The 18,085-nt window shown below is 45.7% G+C and overlaps 1 protein-coding gene across 3 annotated transcripts in view; it reads right to left on the bottom strand.

Annotated features, from left to right (window-relative positions):
- Positions 1 to 280: 280 nt before the first annotated feature.
- The window catches only part of MSH5 (mutS homolog 5), an 18,384-nt gene continuing 579 nt past the window's right edge, over positions 281 to 18,085 (bottom strand). The window contains exons 2-24 of one of the 3 annotated variants that reach the window (XM_008575038.1): positions 17,768 to 17,891; positions 17,234 to 17,314; positions 17,025 to 17,087; positions 15,626 to 15,747; positions 15,336 to 15,445; positions 15,034 to 15,069; positions 14,471 to 14,553; positions 13,692 to 13,737; positions 10,381 to 10,519; positions 10,193 to 10,255; positions 4,799 to 4,927; positions 4,299 to 4,371; positions 4,048 to 4,157; positions 3,746 to 3,826; positions 3,420 to 3,507; positions 3,012 to 3,201; positions 2,771 to 2,897; positions 2,137 to 2,286; positions 1,698 to 1,772; positions 1,349 to 1,492; positions 1,006 to 1,143; positions 771 to 844; positions 281 to 536 (exon numbers count right to left, since the gene is read on the bottom strand). In XM_008575038.1, the coding sequence (XP_008573260.1) occupies positions 425 to 536; positions 771 to 844; positions 1,006 to 1,143; positions 1,349 to 1,492; positions 1,698 to 1,772; positions 2,137 to 2,286; positions 2,771 to 2,897; positions 3,012 to 3,201; positions 3,420 to 3,507; positions 3,746 to 3,826; positions 4,048 to 4,157; positions 4,299 to 4,371; positions 4,799 to 4,927; positions 10,193 to 10,255; positions 10,381 to 10,519; positions 13,692 to 13,737; positions 14,471 to 14,553; positions 15,034 to 15,069; positions 15,336 to 15,445; positions 15,626 to 15,747; positions 17,025 to 17,087; positions 17,234 to 17,314; positions 17,768 to 17,891 (2,358 nt within the window). In that variant the 3' untranslated portion in view covers positions 281 to 424. Of the gene's footprint in view, positions 537 to 770; positions 845 to 1,005; positions 1,144 to 1,348; positions 1,493 to 1,697; positions 1,776 to 2,136; positions 2,287 to 2,770; positions 2,898 to 3,011; positions 3,202 to 3,419; positions 3,508 to 3,745; positions 3,827 to 4,047; positions 4,158 to 4,298; positions 4,372 to 4,798; positions 4,928 to 10,192; positions 10,256 to 10,380; positions 10,520 to 13,691; positions 13,738 to 14,470; positions 14,554 to 15,033; positions 15,070 to 15,335; positions 15,479 to 15,616; positions 15,748 to 17,024; positions 17,088 to 17,233; positions 17,315 to 17,767; positions 17,892 to 18,085 lie in introns of all 3 variants that reach the window. The other 2 variants (XM_008575037.1, XM_008575040.1) reach the window with 2 other exon arrangements.

The following is an 18,085-nucleotide window of genomic DNA, read 5'->3' on the forward strand; positions in this document are numbered from 1 at the left end:
CCGAGTGCGCCACGGGCTTGGCCCGCAGGGTCTTTCTTTTTGGTTTTTTTTCCCCCCCCCCCCCGCAGGGTCTTTCTTTTTTTTTTTTTTTCCCCCCCCCGCAGGGTCTTTCTGAAGTAGTTTGTTCTTATGAAGTCCCCTTGGATAGAATCCAAGGGTCTCCTTACAGCAGTGTCACTGTATTTTTAGTGAGGGCAGTTCCCTCTCTGGACTCCTGCTCTGTGTTTCAGCTCTTTCCTATTCTCGTGTTTTGTTTTGGCTGGCCTAAGGAAACAGTAACTTTCTCCAAAATAAACTTTATTCCTAATATGAAACAAAATTTCTAGGGAAACTGAGAACTATGGGTCTGAAAGAGACAAGGAAACAAAGAGGACAAGGCAGCCCACCAAGGTCTTGCCAAGTTGGGGAGGCAAAGGAAGAACTCTTAGAGGATGGCAGTGGCAGCAGGCAGCACTTCCTGAGTCAAGAAAATGTCCAAGTCCAGGTTGGGATCTTCCAAATCCAGTTCCAGAAACTTATCCACTAATGTCTGACAACTGAAGGGGAGAGAATGGTGAGATTTATGGGGGAATGAATAACCAAGCCCCTGAGTAGAGGGAAGAGGCTGTGGCACAGGAAATCTGAGACCTTAAAGATTTAGGGATTTCAGAAAGAAATAGTGGGTCTTTGAAGGGCAAAGTGCTGGAGGAAGGTGGGCTGAGTCCCTGCAAAGGCGAGAAGAGCCATAGAAGAAGCTAGAGAGAGTGAAGACACTGGGGCCACACACTCACTTTTCCATTTGGTTCTCCTTTAGCAACTCCTTGACAGGCTTGATGGTTTTTCCACTGCGGATCAAATCTGAGACCTAAGAACAACAAGGGAGGTGGTAGACGTGGGGGAAGTTGGGGAAGAGAAGAGGAGATAAGTGTCAGAAATCCTGTGGACCTAGAAACCCCAGTCCCCAAGAGGAGTAGGGACAATGGAAAGGAGCCCTGAGAAGGTGGTTGGATGTTTTGATCTCATCACCTCCTTGCCACGAGCAATGAGTTTGTCAGGAAGCCCAGCCTGGGCAGCTGTGTGGCAGGCATGGCTGGCACTGGCAACACCTTCGCAAACCTGATAGAAGAAGACAAGGTCGTTCCCATCCTCACAGGTCCCCATGGTCTTGAAAGAGAATAAAAAGGGACAGTGTGTCATCAATCACCCTGCTTCCTGCTCTGAAACCCTTGGCCAATCCCTGTGGGGAGTGAGAAAAGGGAAGGGACATGGTCCCTGTGCTCAGGGAGCCCCTGTTCTGATAGAGGAGCAATACCCACCACTGGGAAACACTCAGCCCAGGATCCCCTAGGGGCTAGATTGATTTCCTCACCAAATACTGCACCAGGGGCCCTTGTGGCAGCAGCTGTAGCTGTACAAGGCTCAGAAAGTTGGTGGCCACAAAGATGTGGGGGCACATGGATCCCAACGCCAGCCAATGTCGGAGCACAGCGGCCAGAAGTGCAAGCCCATCCACCTGCACAGAGGGCAACAGTGAGGATGTGGAGCCATGGGAGCCCCATGTGCCCCTGTGCACCCGCCCAGCCTTTTCTCATCTCTGTTCTCTGCTTCTTTCCTGCCCACACATCCCTATTCTTTTCCTGAGGCCTGGCCTCACCCTCATGCTCCTTCATCCTCCTCCATTTTCCCCTCCTTAATGCCTCATCAGTTCCTTCTCTCACCGTGTTGGTTCCCTTTCCGAATTCATCAATAAGGACCAGAGACTGCTCGGTGGCATTGTTCACTGCTTTCGCCACCTGCTGGGCATGAGGTGGATAAGGGAGAGTTTCGTTAGCATTCGAAGCCTGTAACACACTGACCATGGTCTGCCTGTGAATAAGGTTGTTTGTATATGTGTCCACCCTACTGCACTGCAGTTCCTAATTGGTGAGGTGCACATTTTGTTCACCCTTTGATTGATAACAGTGTCTCACATGAAGCAAGGGTTCAAGAAATGTCTACGGTATTGACTCCTCCAGTCTCTGACCTGGGTGTCCCCCGCCCCTAGTATAAAGTGCGCGTAGCAGAGGGAATGCTTTCCTGTTCTGAGTACTTGATAATGGTCAAATTCCTTCTCCATTATCTCCTCCCCCAACCCCACTTCCCTTTACTCCCTTTGACCTGGTTGAGGTCGATCATGAAGGTGGAGAGGCCTAGGGAGATGGATTCGCAGCTATGAATTCGGGTGAAGATGGCATCTACTGCCCCAATTTCGGCCTCCTCTGCTGGCACGAAGCTGCCCACCAGGGCCATGAATGTGATCAAGCCTACCTGAATAGGAGTGGAGACAGGGCCTAGGGCCTGGTGCTGTGGTCTGGCCTGAAAGTGAGGCTCAACTGAGGGTGTAAATGATAGATCAAAGAGAGATGGACACAGCGTAACAGAAGAAAAGAGGTAATAGAACACATTGTCCCTATCCTCCCCCAATCCTGATCAGGGACCTTTATGCTCACTTTAGAATCAGTAGAGAGAGACAGGGGAGTGAGCAGAGGCATACTTGGGAATGGCATGTACCTCTTGAGATGTGGGTGAAGGGAATTCAGTCCAGGGAAAGATCTATTAGAGCCTGGCTCTCCCTCAGGTAGAGAAGAACATGTAAGGTAGAAGAGCAGGAGGTGTGAGTGATGGCCTTTTCATGACAGGTGGAGTCAGAACATGGGGGAGAAGAGCTGTAGGGACTGGGGTTGGCTGGCAGGTTGGGGGTGAAGAAGATGGAAAAGATGCCAGAGGCCCATGTTGTAGGGCTTCTCCTTACCTGTTTGAGGTATATGCTCTTCCCTGAGGAGTTAGGTCCAGTGATGATTTTGACCCTCCCTTTGTCCCCACTGCATTCTGTGGAGTTGGGGACGAAGGTTCGGGCACAGAGTTCCATCAGAGGATGTCTACAGTGGGTGGAGAGGCACCTCACATGGCCCATGGTTCCAGATAGATGAAACCCCCAGAAGATGGGGCCTTTGGGCCCCTCATGTCTATGCCTCCACACCCTCTATTCTCACCTGCCATTCTGGATTCGTACCCCAAGGAGTTGGGGGGAGTACTGGGGCCTTGAGTAGCCATAGTCCCGGGCAGCACTGGCAAGAGCCAGCAGGACGTCCAGGCGGGAGGCAAGGTCCAACACCCGGGTCAAGACAGCTGCCCGTGCCAGCACCTGGCACTGTAGCTGGTACATCAACAGGGTCTCCTGGTCTGGAGTATATGAAGGAGGGAATGGGGGGTTAGGTCCAGAGAAAAGTGAGGGAAAGCCAGAGGCCATAGAGGGACCAGGAAACAGGTGTGCAGATACAGTCTGAGGCCCTGAGACATTCAGAGGGGAAGATGCAAAGTCAGAATGAGAGAGACAGAGCAGAAGAGGAGCCTGTTAGAAGCATCCCCAAGTTGTCCACCCCTCCACAGCCTCTTCTCACCCCGGATCTCACAGTGCAGGTCCCCCAGCAATGCATCCAGCTCCTTGGTTCGAGCACTACGATAGTGCAGCTTCTCCTCTGAGAGAAACTGGTACAAGGGTTCAAAGCTGTGGGCTTGGCATCTCTTGGTCCTCCTCTCCTCTGCCACCTTTTAACCCCACCTCCACCCCCTGCCTGACTTCTCTCTTCTTACTCTAAGAGCTGATAAAGCTCAAAGTAAAACTACAGAGGAGGGATACCATATTGGGCAGTGCTGATGGGTAAGAGCCTCCCTCAGCTGCTGATTCATTTTTCTTATCACTCCCTCCAGAGGTTGAGGGTCTTACCATGAAGTCCAGCCCTTCAATCTCAAAGTCAATGGCCTCCACCATGGAAGGTAAGCGGGGAATAGAAAGAAGGAAGCCGATCTAGGGGGAGTAAAGAGGAGATAAATCAGAGTGACCTAATGGGCACCTTTTCTCCCTAGTGGAAGCCCAGGGGCCCCTGTATCCCCCAATGCCTCCCTCGGGCTAAAGCTACCAAAAGGTGTTCATGTTTTTCAGGCTCCCCCACAAATTTTCTTATCTGCCAGTGTGTCCATATCTCCCCTAAAAGACCCCTGGAGGCTACACCCACTCTCCTGCCTCACCAAAGGGATGTAGATGACACTGCATGAAGGAATACGGGAGTCCAGATTCTCTAGCTCCTTCTGAGCGACTTCGGTAAGGAAACTGGGAAGTCCCATTAGCCTTCGTTTTTCTAGGAGGGCAGAAGATGTGGATATCAAAGGTAAGCTTCCCGCCCTGGTTGCTATGCTGATCACCTGCTGAGGGTGGTACCCCATCACTGGGCAGGCTTGTGTTTCAGGGCTCACAGTCCCATCACACACGCAACACTCACTCTCATCAATTTCAGGATCTATGTTCGGGAGGACTGTGAAGCGATTTTCAGCAAGACTGCCCTCAAAGTCCACCTGAGGAGGTAAGAAGTCCAGTTTCTTATCACTCAGAACTATCTCTGTTCTGTTCCTCAGCTCTCCTTGGGCCCCAATTCTCCCTCTGTCCTGCCTTAACTCTAGACACTTCCCTGATGTTCTGCCACCTCCTCTTACCCTCCCACTCTTTAGTCATCCAGCTGACCTTCAGAACTATCTCTGTTCTGTTCCTCAGCTCTCCTTGGGCCCCAATTCTCCCTCTGTCCTGCCTTAACTCTAGGCACTTCCCTGATGTTCTGCCACCTCCTCTTACCCTCCCACTCTTTAGTCATCCAGCTGACCTCGACGTCTCCCATGCTTCCCCATCTCCCACAACACATTCCCCAGGCCCCAGCCCCTCTCCATTCTTCAACCCCATTTCTGTCCCCTACCTCCCCAGGTGCTCTGCTTCTTTCCTTCCACTCACCACTTTCCCAATGAGACTGGCAATGTGATGCAGGTCATCAGAGAACTCTTGGGCAATGTCCCGAAAGATCTGGATGGACTGGGGCAGGGAGCGGCAGGCATCTCTCAGGCCCAGGGCACTGTATACAGTCTGTAGAAGAAACACACTGAGGAGGGCAGCCCATACCCAGGCCAGGCTGAGGTGAGGGGACAGGGATGGACTGAGAAGAACAAAGACCAATGGGAAAAACACAATAACAAAGACAGTGATAAGATCTCAAAGGCAAAATGAAACAGTGAGAGAGGAAATGGCATTTGCACAACTCTGTGCCAAGCACAGTACTAAACACTGAGGCTACAAAGACAACTAAGATATGGTCCCTGTCCCAGATGAACTCAAAGTCTAGTAAGGACAGAAGTACATGCAGAAGATTTAAAAATAAGGTGGTATGTGCTTTAATAGAGGTTGGTACAGACTCCCACAAGAGAAGTTTTCACAGAAGAAAGAAAGAGAAATAGAGATATGAAAGGCAGGGAAGAAGTACATGAGAAGCAGGGGCAATGGTGGCACTGGAGTGAGAGAGAGCAGGAAGAGAGGAAGGATGGGAGTCACTGAGAGTTAATTCTCCAGGGTGAGGGTCAGTGACCTGAAGCAGCTGATCTTACAACGGACTAGTCTGAGTGGACCCAATACCTCAGACATTTATGGAGCCTTACTTTGTGGTAGGGGATATATAAAGTCTATAAATCAAAGGGTTTATAATCTAGCCACGATAGAAGCAAACAAGCAGCAAAAACAATGAATATCCATAAAACAGATTGACCAAGTTGTAGAACTACCTAAAATTACTAAGGAAGTTAAGAGAATAAGACTAATACAGACAAAAATAGTATAGGGTCTTTCTGGAGAAAAGGAATAGAGTTGAGTCTTGAATAAGGTTATTCAAAAGTTAGGAAGGAATTCTGGGTGAGGGCGAGAGCATGGGCAAATGAACAGAGGAAGGAATAACAGCTAATATTTATTGACTATTAACTATGTGCCAGGCAATGTTCTAAACTTTTACATGTATTAATTTCATTCACTCCTCAAAATAATCCTTAGGTACTAGCATTATCTCTGTTTTACAGATAAGCAATCTGAAGTGCAAAGAAGTGACACAATTTCCTCAAGGTCACATACCCAGTAAATGGAAGAGATGGGATTTGAACCCACATGTCTGTTTTTTTTTTGTTTGTTTGTTTGTTTGTTTGTTTTTCCCTTTTTGTCTTTTTTACTGACCGGCAATGGGATCGCAACCCTCGGTGTTGCGCCCGCACCGCGCTCAGCCAGTGAGCAGGAACCGGTCTCCACATGGGATCCGAACCCTTGGCGGGAGCGCCGCCGCACTCCCAAGCGGCACACTCTCCAGTGCGCCACTGGGCTGGCCCCACATGTCTGGTTTTTAACCACTATGCTATACTGAGCAGGAACATGGTGAGTATCCTTGGCAGAGTGCTTGAATGCAGAGCCTGGCTTGGCTAGAAGAAGTGTCAGATACCCAAGTAGCAATAACCACACCTAGTATCCAGATCTTGGCTTCTAATACAATTTTCCAATGAAAATAACCAAAGCTCCTTGGAGAAATTGATTCTAGGGCTGGGGCAAGGAAAATAGAAGATGAGCCTGGAGTAAAAAAAGTTAAGAAGAACTCAAAAAAGGATTGGGGGCCATGTCAAAAGGGTACAGCAAAAGCCAACCTGTACTAGTTAGCTCAGTTGGTTAGTATGGTGCTGATAATATCAAGGTCCTGGGTTAAATCCCTGTACTGTCCCGCTGCCAAAAAAAAAAAAGGTTTTAAAAAAAGCCAACCTTGAAAGAACTCCCGATGACCAAAGCTAGAAAATTGGACAAAAACAATGATAGTATTGAATTATAACTCATAAAATACAGTAAATATTATGAGATAATTGTACTATGCTTATATAGAATCTTAACATTAGGGGAACCTGGGTAAAATGTTATAGTATGAGAACTCTGTACAATTTTTGCAACTTTTCTTTAATCTTAAATTATTTCAAAAATAAAAAGTTAAAACAAAACAATAGAAGGATAAATCTTAAAATTCAAAAAAAAAGGTTATAAGTAGTGAGATGGGACAGGGATAGAAGCTAGAATTAGTTAAGTATACTTTGTTTGGGAGATTTGACTTTGGAACTGTATAAATATTTTACATAATTATAAAATAAAGTTAAATTTTAAAAAGCAATTCCTAAAAATTAAAAATAGAATATCCAATGTGCATGTCTGCAAAAAAAAAAGTAACAGGGCCAGCCTGTGGCTCACTCGGTAGAGTGCGGTGCTGATAGCACCAAGGCTGCGGGTTCGGATCCCATATAGGGATGGCCGGTTTGCTCACTGGCTGAGCGTGGTGCTGACAGCACCAAGCCAAGGGTTGAGATCCCCTTACCGGTCATCCTTTAAAAAGAATATCCAATGTGCATGTCTGCAAAAAAAAAGTAACAAATGAACATAAATATATATCCAGGTAGTAACATAACCACACAGAAAGGAACTATTCCAGATGACAAAAATACAGTAAATTGACTGTATATCCCTAGTGGGGACAAAGAACTTTCCCTCTACTCCCTAAAACAATCTTATACCGTTTTCAATAACTGCTATTCTAAGATTGTTGCAGCTATAGTGTGGAAAAAGCAAACGAAATGATATTCTTTTTTTTTTTTCTTTTTTGTCTTTTTTCGTGACCGGTAACGGGATCGTAACCCTCAGTGTTGCGCCCGTACTGCGACTGGCAACAGGATCGCAACCCTCGGTGTCGTGCCCGCACCGTGCTCAACCAGTGAGTGGACCGGTCTCTATATGGGATCCGAACCCTCGGCGGGAGCGCCGCCACGCTCCCAAGCACCGCACTCTACCGAGTGCGCCACTGGGCCAGCCCCATGAAATGATATTCTAATTTTATCATTCCTAGTATTATTGAGAACCAGAATTTTCAGTGTGGAAGAAAGGAAATAATGATGAAGATAAGTAAAGGAATACAGGAGGTAAGAACTCTGTGGTTCTGAATTTAAATTGGTGATATCAGTACCCAATGTATCATGTATTTTATTTTTCTAAGTTCCTAGATCTCGCCACAGAAAAGGCTTAAAAGCAATAAGCAAAACATACTGAGAACCCTCTAGCATCTAGACTGTAGTACTGAAATACCATTTCCCACTAAAAGGACCCAGGGCTCCTTGGAGAAATGTCTGATTCTGGGTAAGAACTAGGAGATGTGGGCTGGTCGGTTAGCTCAGTTGGTTAGAGTGTGGTGTTACGACACCAAGGTCAGGGGTTCAGATCCCAAAACCGTCAGCCACCAAAAAAATAAATAAATAAAAAGAACCAGGAGATAGGAGATCAGGAGATGTAAATGTTATATCTGGTACATCTTATCAGAGAGCAGGGAAGCTATTAAAGTCTACTAGCGTCATGTTTAAAGGACTTAGAAGCCAACATGAAGAGGCTTCCATTGTCCAAAGATGGAATAATTTGAACACATATAAAGATTAAAAATGCAGTAGACTGGGGCCGGCCTGGTGGCGCACTGGAGAGTGCGCCGCTTGGGAACGTGGCAGCGCTCCCGCCGAGGGTTCGGATCCCATGTGGAGACCGGTTCCCGCTCACTGGCTGAGCGCGGTGCGGGCGCAACACCGAGGGTTGCGATCCCGTTGCCGGTCCCCGGTACGGGCGCGACACCGAGGGTTGCAATCCCGTTACCGGTCAGTAAAAAAAAAAGACAAAAAGGGGGGAAAAAAATGCAGTAGACTGAAATACATGTGTAATCTATGCAGTAATAATATTAAAACAAGAATAAAGAACAACAAAAAATCCATGGTTACCTTGGAGGATGTTAGGAAACTAATTTACTACATTGATAGCTGGTAAGTAAAGGCAGGGGGGAAAATATCAAGCAATTTTCTGTATTTCTGTATGAACTGTGTCACTGGGTGACCAAATAGAAGATGAGAGGAAGTTTCACCTTACATAAATTTCTGGCTAATAAATGAAGAAGGAATGACAGACTTAGAATAACACTGGGGCAGGCCTGTGGCTCACTCGGGAGAGTGCGGTGCTGATAACACCAAGGCCACGGGTTCGGATCCCATATAGGGATGGCCGGTTAGCTCACTGGGTGAGCGTGGTGCTGACAACACCAAGTCAAGGGTTAAGATCTCCTTACCGGTCATCTTTAAAAAAAAAAAAAAGAATAACACTACTTTGAGGGACTGGCCTGTGGCTCACTCAGGAGAGTGTGGTGCTGATAACACCAAGTCAAGGGTTAAGATCCTCTTACCGGTCATCTTTTAAAAAAAAAAAGAATAACACTACTTTGCAGTCCTAAAGAATTAATGGATTTAAGTATTTAACATCAAAAGCTGCTAACGTCACAAAAAGAGGAATAATCAGACATATCGGACATTATATTCCTCTACTTAAGAAACAGTATTGAAAAAAATAAATAAAACCTGAACCTGGTCATGCTTCTAGATCTAACCACTAGTTTACAGAAATTATAGAAGAGAGAGAAATATGTCAAAAACTTAGGGAATGTAATGAAAATCCAGGCTAAGGGAAACACTATAAGACAATTTTAATCTAGCTTCTTCAACAAATAACTTGCACGGGGAAGAAAAGGAGAAAGAGAGAGAACGAAAGAGAATGTGAATGGTGAGATGGAGAAGGAACTCACACATTGATCAAAGGAGACTAAAAAGACATTATCCCATCTGTTGCCATATGTTGACTGTATTTGGATTGTAATTAAAGAAATTGTAGTAAAGAAAATCATGACATTTAAGAAATGACTAGAAATTTAAACAGATACTTTGTGATATTAAAATTATAATTTTTTAGGTAAAATAAAGGTATTATTATTCTTAAAAACTAAGGGTTTGGATCCCCATACTGTCTAGCCACACCACAGGGGAAAAAAAAAAAAATATATATATATATATATATATATATATGAATGAAATGATATAATGACTGGGATTTGCTTCAAAATAATCTAAGAAGGGAAAAATGGGAGAAGATATAGATGAAACAAATTGGCACAAGTCAAAGTGTTGAAGCTGCATGATGGATATGTGGGAATTAATTATATCATTCTCTCTGTCTCTCTCTCTCTCTCTATATATATATATATATTTTTTTTTTTTTTTAAGTTTTTTCTGTTTATTTAATTTTTATTGACTTATTTTTGGTGGCTGGCCGGTATGGGGATCTACATATACTTTTGACATTTTCCACGACACTAAGTTTAAAAAAAAGTAGTGGGACAAAGTTGGGCAGAGTGAACAGAGTACACAGGGTCTGGAACACAGGCTCAGAGGCTTAACCTGGACTTCTGGGATTCAAGAAGGGAAACCTTACCTTGTAGAGAACCTGCCAGTCATTGACCTTGGTGTGGGACAACTTCATGCGTTTCAGAATCAGCTACAGTCAGACAAGGGGACAGCCACTGTTCTCCCTCTCCCACCCTAATGCCCCTCAGGAAGCCCACCATTCAGTATTAGCCCTCAATCTCCTTCCCCACCTCCTTGCCCCCACCCTGGGCTCACAGGCACATTCTTGATGTGACCAAGCAGCCGATGCAACATCTGAGCCATGTCCAGATTCTGGGGCACCAGAAAAAACTGAATGACGTCCAGACGAGAATTGAGTTCCACCAGGTCCTGAGTTGGACGTGTGAACCATAGCCTGGCAATAAGAGTTGGGGTGGGGGAACCAGAAATTATGTCTGTTCTCATCATTGTCTTGATCTCAATTTTCCAAAAGGCGTGTTTGGAGGTGCCTAGGGATTGTGGCAATATGTATCCGTGACATGCTATAGCAACATACTAGCAAGTGTAGTGCCCTATCCTGGTAGGTGTGCTTATGTGTATCTACTGAAAATCGCAGGATGTGAGCATGAATGTGTCTGCATATCATAGTTTTAATGGATATGACCATGCGTCATTCCATGTGAATATGTGAAGGAGCTTGTCAATATTTTAGAGAGAGAGAGCAGTGTGTTGAGGTATTTGTGTGCCAACACTGCAGTTCCTTGTTGCTGAGTAGGAGAGGATGAGTCAATATGAGTTTGTATATCTGTATTTAGTTGTGAAAGTGTCTCTGGGTAATAGCACAGACATTTGTCTTTTTGTGTTCTTCCTGTCAGTGTTTATAACTGTCCCATGTGGAATGATAAGCCTTTAATTCATAATAATGGTCATCTCGGTGGAAAGACAAAAGGATTGGGGAGAGACATGTAAGGGGCTTCAACAATGTCTTGTTCTCTTTTTTTTTTTTTCTTTGGTGGCTGGCCAGTACAGGGATCCTAACCCTTGACCTCGGTGCTGTCAGCACCATGCTCTACGAACTGAGCCAACTGGCCAGCCCCTATTCTTTTTGTTTGTTTGTTTGTTTGTTTTTTCCAGCCCTATTCTTAAATAGGCTGGTGGATATACAGAGATTTATATTATTATTATTATTATTTTTTCCTTTTTGTCTTTTTTCGGGACCGGCAACGGGATCGCAACCCTCGGTGTTGCGCCCGCACTTCGCTCAGCCAGTGAGTGGCCGGTCTGTATGTGGGATCTGAACCCTCGGTGGGAGCGCCGCCGCGCTCCCAAGCGGCGCACTGTAGCAGTGCACCACCGGGCCGGCCCCTATATTATTATTATTTATATCATCTGTCTTTGTCTAATTCTGGATGTCCCTATCTCCTTATGGCTATGAAGTGTGAGACTCTGTAAGGACTTGTGAGTCCACAGATTCTGTTCTACATTAGAGCAAGCCATTAAGCATGCCATTTCATATGAGCCAGCGTGTGGAGACAGTGAGACCTGAGGATGTGTATCTCACATTGTAGTCTATGGCCAGTTACCCTGGGTTAGAACACTCCAGATTGGAATGAAACAGAGGTCCCAGTTGGATTCAAGGGTGGATTTTAGGCAACTCTGTATGCTCTTTGGCCACAGAGGGCTCCAGCCATGGCAGTGTAAACCAGTCTGTGAATACCCACACCAGCTTTGGAGAGCACATGAGCCTCACTAAAGCGTCTTTCTTGTAAAACACCTAGGTATCTCTGACTCATTTTCTACTAGTGCCAGGAGAGACCTTAGTCGAGCCAAACTTACTAATTTCATAACTGAAAAAACGAGGACCTTAGAGGATAAAACACTTGCCCAAAGTCATCCTGCTAGTGAAAAGTACAGCTGTGACTTGAACTCAGGTCTCCAGACTGGTAGGACATGCTCTTTAGAGCATACAGGGACATTCAGTCACTTTCTTGGTGCCCTGTCCAGCTTTAGGTCAGCTAGATCCTTAGTTCATCATTCAGGTTATATGATTCCATGTCCTGCCAGATCCCATCTGGGGAATCTGCCTTTATCCTTTAACCCAGCTTTCTTCTCCACTGAGAATTCCTTCCCTCCCATCCCTGATTGAGATTAGAGATCTGCATCTGAAGCAATGGAAAATGTGTGGGTAATTAAATTACCCAACCAATTACCTGGAGGTGACCTCAGAGATTATCCTAAATTAACCCCCAAAGATATACATTGCAGGGCGGTGAGTGGGGAAAGGATTGTGTACCTGTACAAACGTTTCCATTCAGTTTTCAGGGATGATGTGACTGGTATGCTTGCATTCGCATGTTACATTCACTCACTGAGTGCTACTATGTACAAGGCCATGTGTTAGGCACTGAGATTACACGAATGGTCACTGGGCAGAGTTCACAGCAAACAGATTCACTGACTGCTAATTCTAACCTGATGTAACAGTGCAATTAGAAAAACATAAACAAGTGCTATGTAAGCAAAAGGAAGGTGCACATTAATTTCCTTACAGATACTGTGAAAGCTTCGCTGAAAAGGTGACAGGTTGCTCCTTGAAGAGTATGTAAGATTTTGGCAGATGGTGAACAGGGGAAAGACTTTCCAAAAGGAACAGAATAAATACAGGTATAATGTGTTTCCATAATGGCAAGTGGCTCTAAATGACTGGAATATAGGGACCCTGCAGGACAGGATGTGTGTAGGAGGGGCTTGGGAAGATGAGCCTGGAAATTAAAACTGGGGTGAATGGGAAGGACCCTGATCATCATACTCCTAAAAATGCTAATCTTCATCCTGCAGGTAATGGGAAAGCCTCCTGAGGTATATGTTATTTTGTTTCTACTTAGGTTTTTTTTAACCGGTAAGGGGATCGTAACCCTTGGCTTTGTGTTGTCTGCACCACGCTCAGCCAGTGAGTGCACAGGCCATCCCTATATAGGATCCAAACCTGTGGCCTTGGTGTTATCAGCACCGCACTCTCCCGAGTGAGCCACAGGCCGGCCCTGAAGGGTGTATTTTATAATTAAAGATATCACCATGTGTTATATTAGTGTTTTGTGGTTGTGCTTTTTCTTTTGGTGCAATGTGTGCAAGTCTGTGTATCATCAATGGGTATAAGTATTACTGTTCTTTTTTTTTTTTTTTTTTCCTTTTTGTCTTTTTTCGTGACCGGTAACGGGATCGCAACCCCCGGTGTCGCACCCACACCGCGCTCAACCAGTGAGCGGGAACTGGTCTCCACATGGGATCTGAACCCTCGGCTGGGGAGCCACCGCGCTCCCAAGGGCCGCACTCTACGGAGTGCGCCACCGGGCCGGCCCTATGTATTACTGTTCTGACAACATAAAATGAGAATAATACCAACTACCATGTGGGGTGGTTGTAAGGATTAAATGCATTCATCTAGTGCTCAGTAAAAGCAGTTGTTGTACCATTACTAGATGCAGTAATGTGTATGAGAGTCTGTATAATGCCATTAGTAGGCATTAGTATGTAGTGTGTATGTGAAACTCATGCATTAGTGTGTACCATGTATGAGACCCACTCACCTGAGAAGCTTCTCTCCCCACTTACAGCGGCATCTATTGAGGATTCCTGTGGGGGGGTAGGGGCAGGGGGTGAGCCTGTTGCAAGGCAGGGGCCAGGAAAAGAATGTGTATGTGTCTAAGCTGAAGCATCCTGGTCAGAGATGCCAGTGTTACGCAGGCTGGCCTGGGGGTCCCAGATACAGGACACAAAGGCAGCCAAAGCCAGCACCTGGCCAAAATCTGAGCCAGGATTACTATATATGGAGATGGGGGGAAGGATAGACACTCATAGGAATACTCAGCCAGAAAAACACACAAAGCAGGCCTAGTTTAGACTCACAAAGAGCCCAACATACATACATAAAAATTAGACACAACCCACTGAGATATGCATACTGAAACCATGTGGATGCTTTGGGCGATGTCCCTAATACACCCTAAAGCCAGAGACAGCTGATAAAGACTCTCTGCAAATCAAAGACAGGCAGCTATGCAGTTACACAACTCTCCTCTATACGAAGGGCCCCCAAAGTCCCTAACAGGTGCCCAACTAGTAGAAACAAACCCAGGGAATGAACACAGAATTGATAAAGTAACAGCTGACATGCAAATGACACTGTACAGCTGCAGGGTGTGCATACCTCAGAGAGGGTACAAAGAGGATAAAAAAGCTGGATTGGAGTGGGAGAGATATCTGGCAATAGGAGTAAAGTGGAAAGAGAAGGGCTGGAACACATCTTTGGAGCCAACTGCTTTTCTGGCAGGTTTTTATAGTGTGGGATGAGGGATGGGACACCTACCAAAGAGGCTGAGCCCTTCCTTCAGTCCACAGGCCACTTTGTACACCGAGGGGTGAGATTCACTCTTAAAAATCTGTAGAACACTGTCAGGGAGAAATGGAGGAGTCTGGGATAACCTGGAGTTTTGAAGGTTTTTGTTTTTTTTTCCGGAGGGTTGGCTGTTACAGGTTTCTGAACCTGTGACCTTGGTGTTACCATCACCATGCTCTCCCAAGTGAGCTAACTGGCCAGCCCTGGGTAACTTGGATTTTTTAAAAGATTGGGAATTGAAACTGAAAAAATGGAATGGGGATTGGGGACATTCTCCTGAGATCAGGTCTTGATGTAAGGTTTATCCTTCACTTTTCTGTGCCTAAATTTCTCCTTTTAGAAAAGGAGGGTGATACTTTTGTGCTTTTCTTCCTCTCTTCCCCTCGAACCTCCCCCCTCTTCCTTTTCCTTCAGGCAGAGAGATCTCAACAGCTCCAAGATTAGGGAAACTAGAACCTCATTAGGATTATTAGAGCATTAAACTTAATCTTTCCCCTCCCCAGAGATGGCAGCCTGCCCCCACGTTTTTTTACCTATAAGTGTCCTGATCTATGCTCACCAGATGAGTCCTGAGGACGGAAAGCAAGCAGAAGGGAAGGGGGCTGGGGTATGAGAGGTTTGAGTTCATTCCAAAGCTCCACCCTCTTTGCCCCCCTCTCTGAATCCTGTCCCAGTCTTCTTCCCGAAGTTCCACATCCCCTAAGGTTCTCCTATACATCCCAGAGTTACTTCACCTGCTGGATCACTGTCCACCCTCCCCCACCCACATCCCATCTTACTGTTCAGGCCTCCCAATCCCACCTTACTTTGGTTGAGGTTAGGGTGAATCACCTACAACACAAATTTCTTAAAGCCCAGGATGGGGACGCTGACATTATAGTCTTCCAGTTCAACCCCGATTCTTCTTCGACCCAGGAACTTGAGCAACCCTCCAAGTGCTCGAACCTGGGAGGGGATCAGTAGTGGAGTTGGGAAATCCTAATGTCTTGGAGACCAGACAACACCAGGAAAACTTATTTTCTAGAGCTGGGCAAGTTCCTCCCAGAACTCAACCCTACGACTGGGGTGATTTGCCTTTCTCTAACCTGCCGCATCCCAGCCCTTATCCCCCAGGACCCATCTCACCGTGAGGAGGCAGTCAAAGGGAATAATGGAAGAGAGGAAGAGGATTTTCTCAGTGGCAGTCATGGAGTCCGGGATGAAGGAGTAGTTTCCAGAAAGGATGCGCTGTTTGCTTATCTCCAGACCTATTTTTGAGAGGCAGGAGAAGGGAAAAGTCTTGTAGCCCAATTTTTTCGCCCCATTTTAAGAATGAGACAATAGAAGCAAGAGTGATGATGTGACTTGCCCAAACTCACATAAGCAGTTAATGGAAAGCTGAAACAAAAACCAAATTTTCAGTCTCTTACTCTAATTCTCTTTTTATTCTACATGTATTATAAAGATGATTGGCTGAGAGCACAACCTGGAAAAAATAAATGGCTCAGGAGAGTAAGTATCTGTCTGGAACTGGGGATTTTTGGTGAAAAAAATTGTATTAATAGAGGAACTAATAACACTAATGCCCTAACTTCTCATTAGTATAGAACATTCCCTGTCCTTTTTGCAAACTTGGTAAGTGTCTTATAGATCATCAGGGTCACTGAGGCGGTGCCCTCTTTTTTTTTTTTTAAGCCATAAATGGCTTTAACTTAGAGACTTAGAGGGAGAGGGGAAAATTCCAACAAGCAAAGCTGTCCAAAAAGTGTCACTGTGCCCTTTTCTCAGGGGAGGTTCTCATCCCTAAGACATGTCTAAACAGAGGCTTCACAATAAGCTGCAAATTATCAAAGGGTAGGGAAAGGAGAGAGCTCAGGGAGACTAGTCATGGGGCACGAAGAGCACAAAGGTTTAGGATGAGAGAAGGCTGAGGGGAGATCTCTGATGTTAGAGACAGAGTTAGGAGAAAGGTTCAGGACCCTGGATGGGGGACTGGGCAAAGCAAAAGTAGTTACCAAAATCCACACTTGGTAAAAATATGATTTCAGGTCTCTTAGGCTCTCTGTGCTCCTGGGAGGCTGTGGGGAGGCAAAGAGTCATCATTCTGTACATCTCAATCATTCTTCCTCTGCCCCACTCTCCCTCTCACCCAATTCTAGTCTCCTGGAACATTCCATACCTTAGTCCTTCCCCCTTTTCCCTCTCTCCCTTACACAGTCCTTACCAAGCTTCCCCAGAAACCGAGTCATATTCTCATCCTGTTTGGCACTTGTAACAACAGATCGGGGATTAATTTCATCCAGAACTTGGAAGGAAGAGACGAAATGAGTTAAAGAAGACATGTCTAAACAGAGGCTTCACAATAAGCTGCAAATTATCAAAGGGTAGGGAAAGGAGAGAGCTCAGGGAGACTAGTCATGGGGCACGAAGAGCACAAAGGTTTAGGATGAGAGAAGGCTGAGGGGAGATCTCTGATGTTAGAGACAGAGTTAGGAGAAAGGTTCAGGACCCTGGATGGGGGACTGGGCAAAGCAAAAGTAGTTACCAAAATCCACACTTGGTAAAAATATGATTTCAGGTCTCTTAGGCTCTCTGTGCTCCTGGGAGGCTGTGGGGAGGCAAAGAGTCATCATTCTGTACATCTCAATCATTCTTCCTCTGCCCCACTCTCCCTCTCACCCAATTCTAGTCTCCTGGAACATTCCATACCTTAGTCCTTCCCCCTTTTCCCTCTCTCCCTTACACAGTCCTTACCAAGCTTCCCCAGAAACCGAGTCATATTCTCATCCTGTTTGGCACTTGTAACAACAGATCGGGGATTAATTTCATCCAGAACTTGGAAGGAAGAGACGAAATGAGTTAAAGGTGCCTTATTCTTTGACTAAGAGGGAACCCATGGCCCTCCCCTTGCTACCTCTCTCTCCCCCTCAAAAATGTATCTCCTTCCTCTAAGAGTAGGATGTGCTCTGCATATTGGGAGCATAGGTAGGAGATTTAGAAAAGTAATAACACTAATGGGGTGGTGGGAGGGAAGATGGGTGCACTGGAGACTGTCATGAGGCTAAACCCCCCTAGAGAACAGACAAGACTGATTTGCCCAGGACTATATCTGCAGCACCTGATACACTGTAAATACTTAAATATTTGTTGAATAATGAAATAATTTCCTAAAGACAACAGAAGGAGCCTCTGAGAGTAAACTATAAAATAGATTGAGCCAGGTAAGGACATATGGCTGAAACAGACTTCCAATCCCAGAGAGTAGAGGAATTAATGGTTCTGCCCCACCTCTCTGGAGAAGCTTGAGGCTCTCGTGGTCTGGGGCATCTGGCATGAAGTGGATAGTGGAATCACTTGTGTCATAGTAGGCAATGCCCAAGTATCCTGAATTCCACAGTACACATAGATGGATCTGTCCCGCAAGAAAGAAAGAAAACCAATATTTGAGCCACTAATAAGGTAGGGTATTGCCATGCATGATTATTACTATTTTGGCGCTGTCCTGTGCAAGATCTGAACCCTTGACCTTGGTGTTATCAGCACCACTCTCCAACCTGGTGAGCCAACCGGCCAGCCCTGCCATTCCTTTTTTTTTTTTCTGGAGGC

Source organism: Galeopterus variegatus, unplaced genomic scaffold (assembly GCF_000696425.1).
Source record: "Galeopterus variegatus unplaced genomic scaffold, G_variegatus-3.0.2 Scaffold1130, whole genome shotgun sequence".
Classification (NCBI taxonomy): Eukaryota; Metazoa; Chordata; class Mammalia; order Dermoptera; family Cynocephalidae; genus Galeopterus; species Galeopterus variegatus.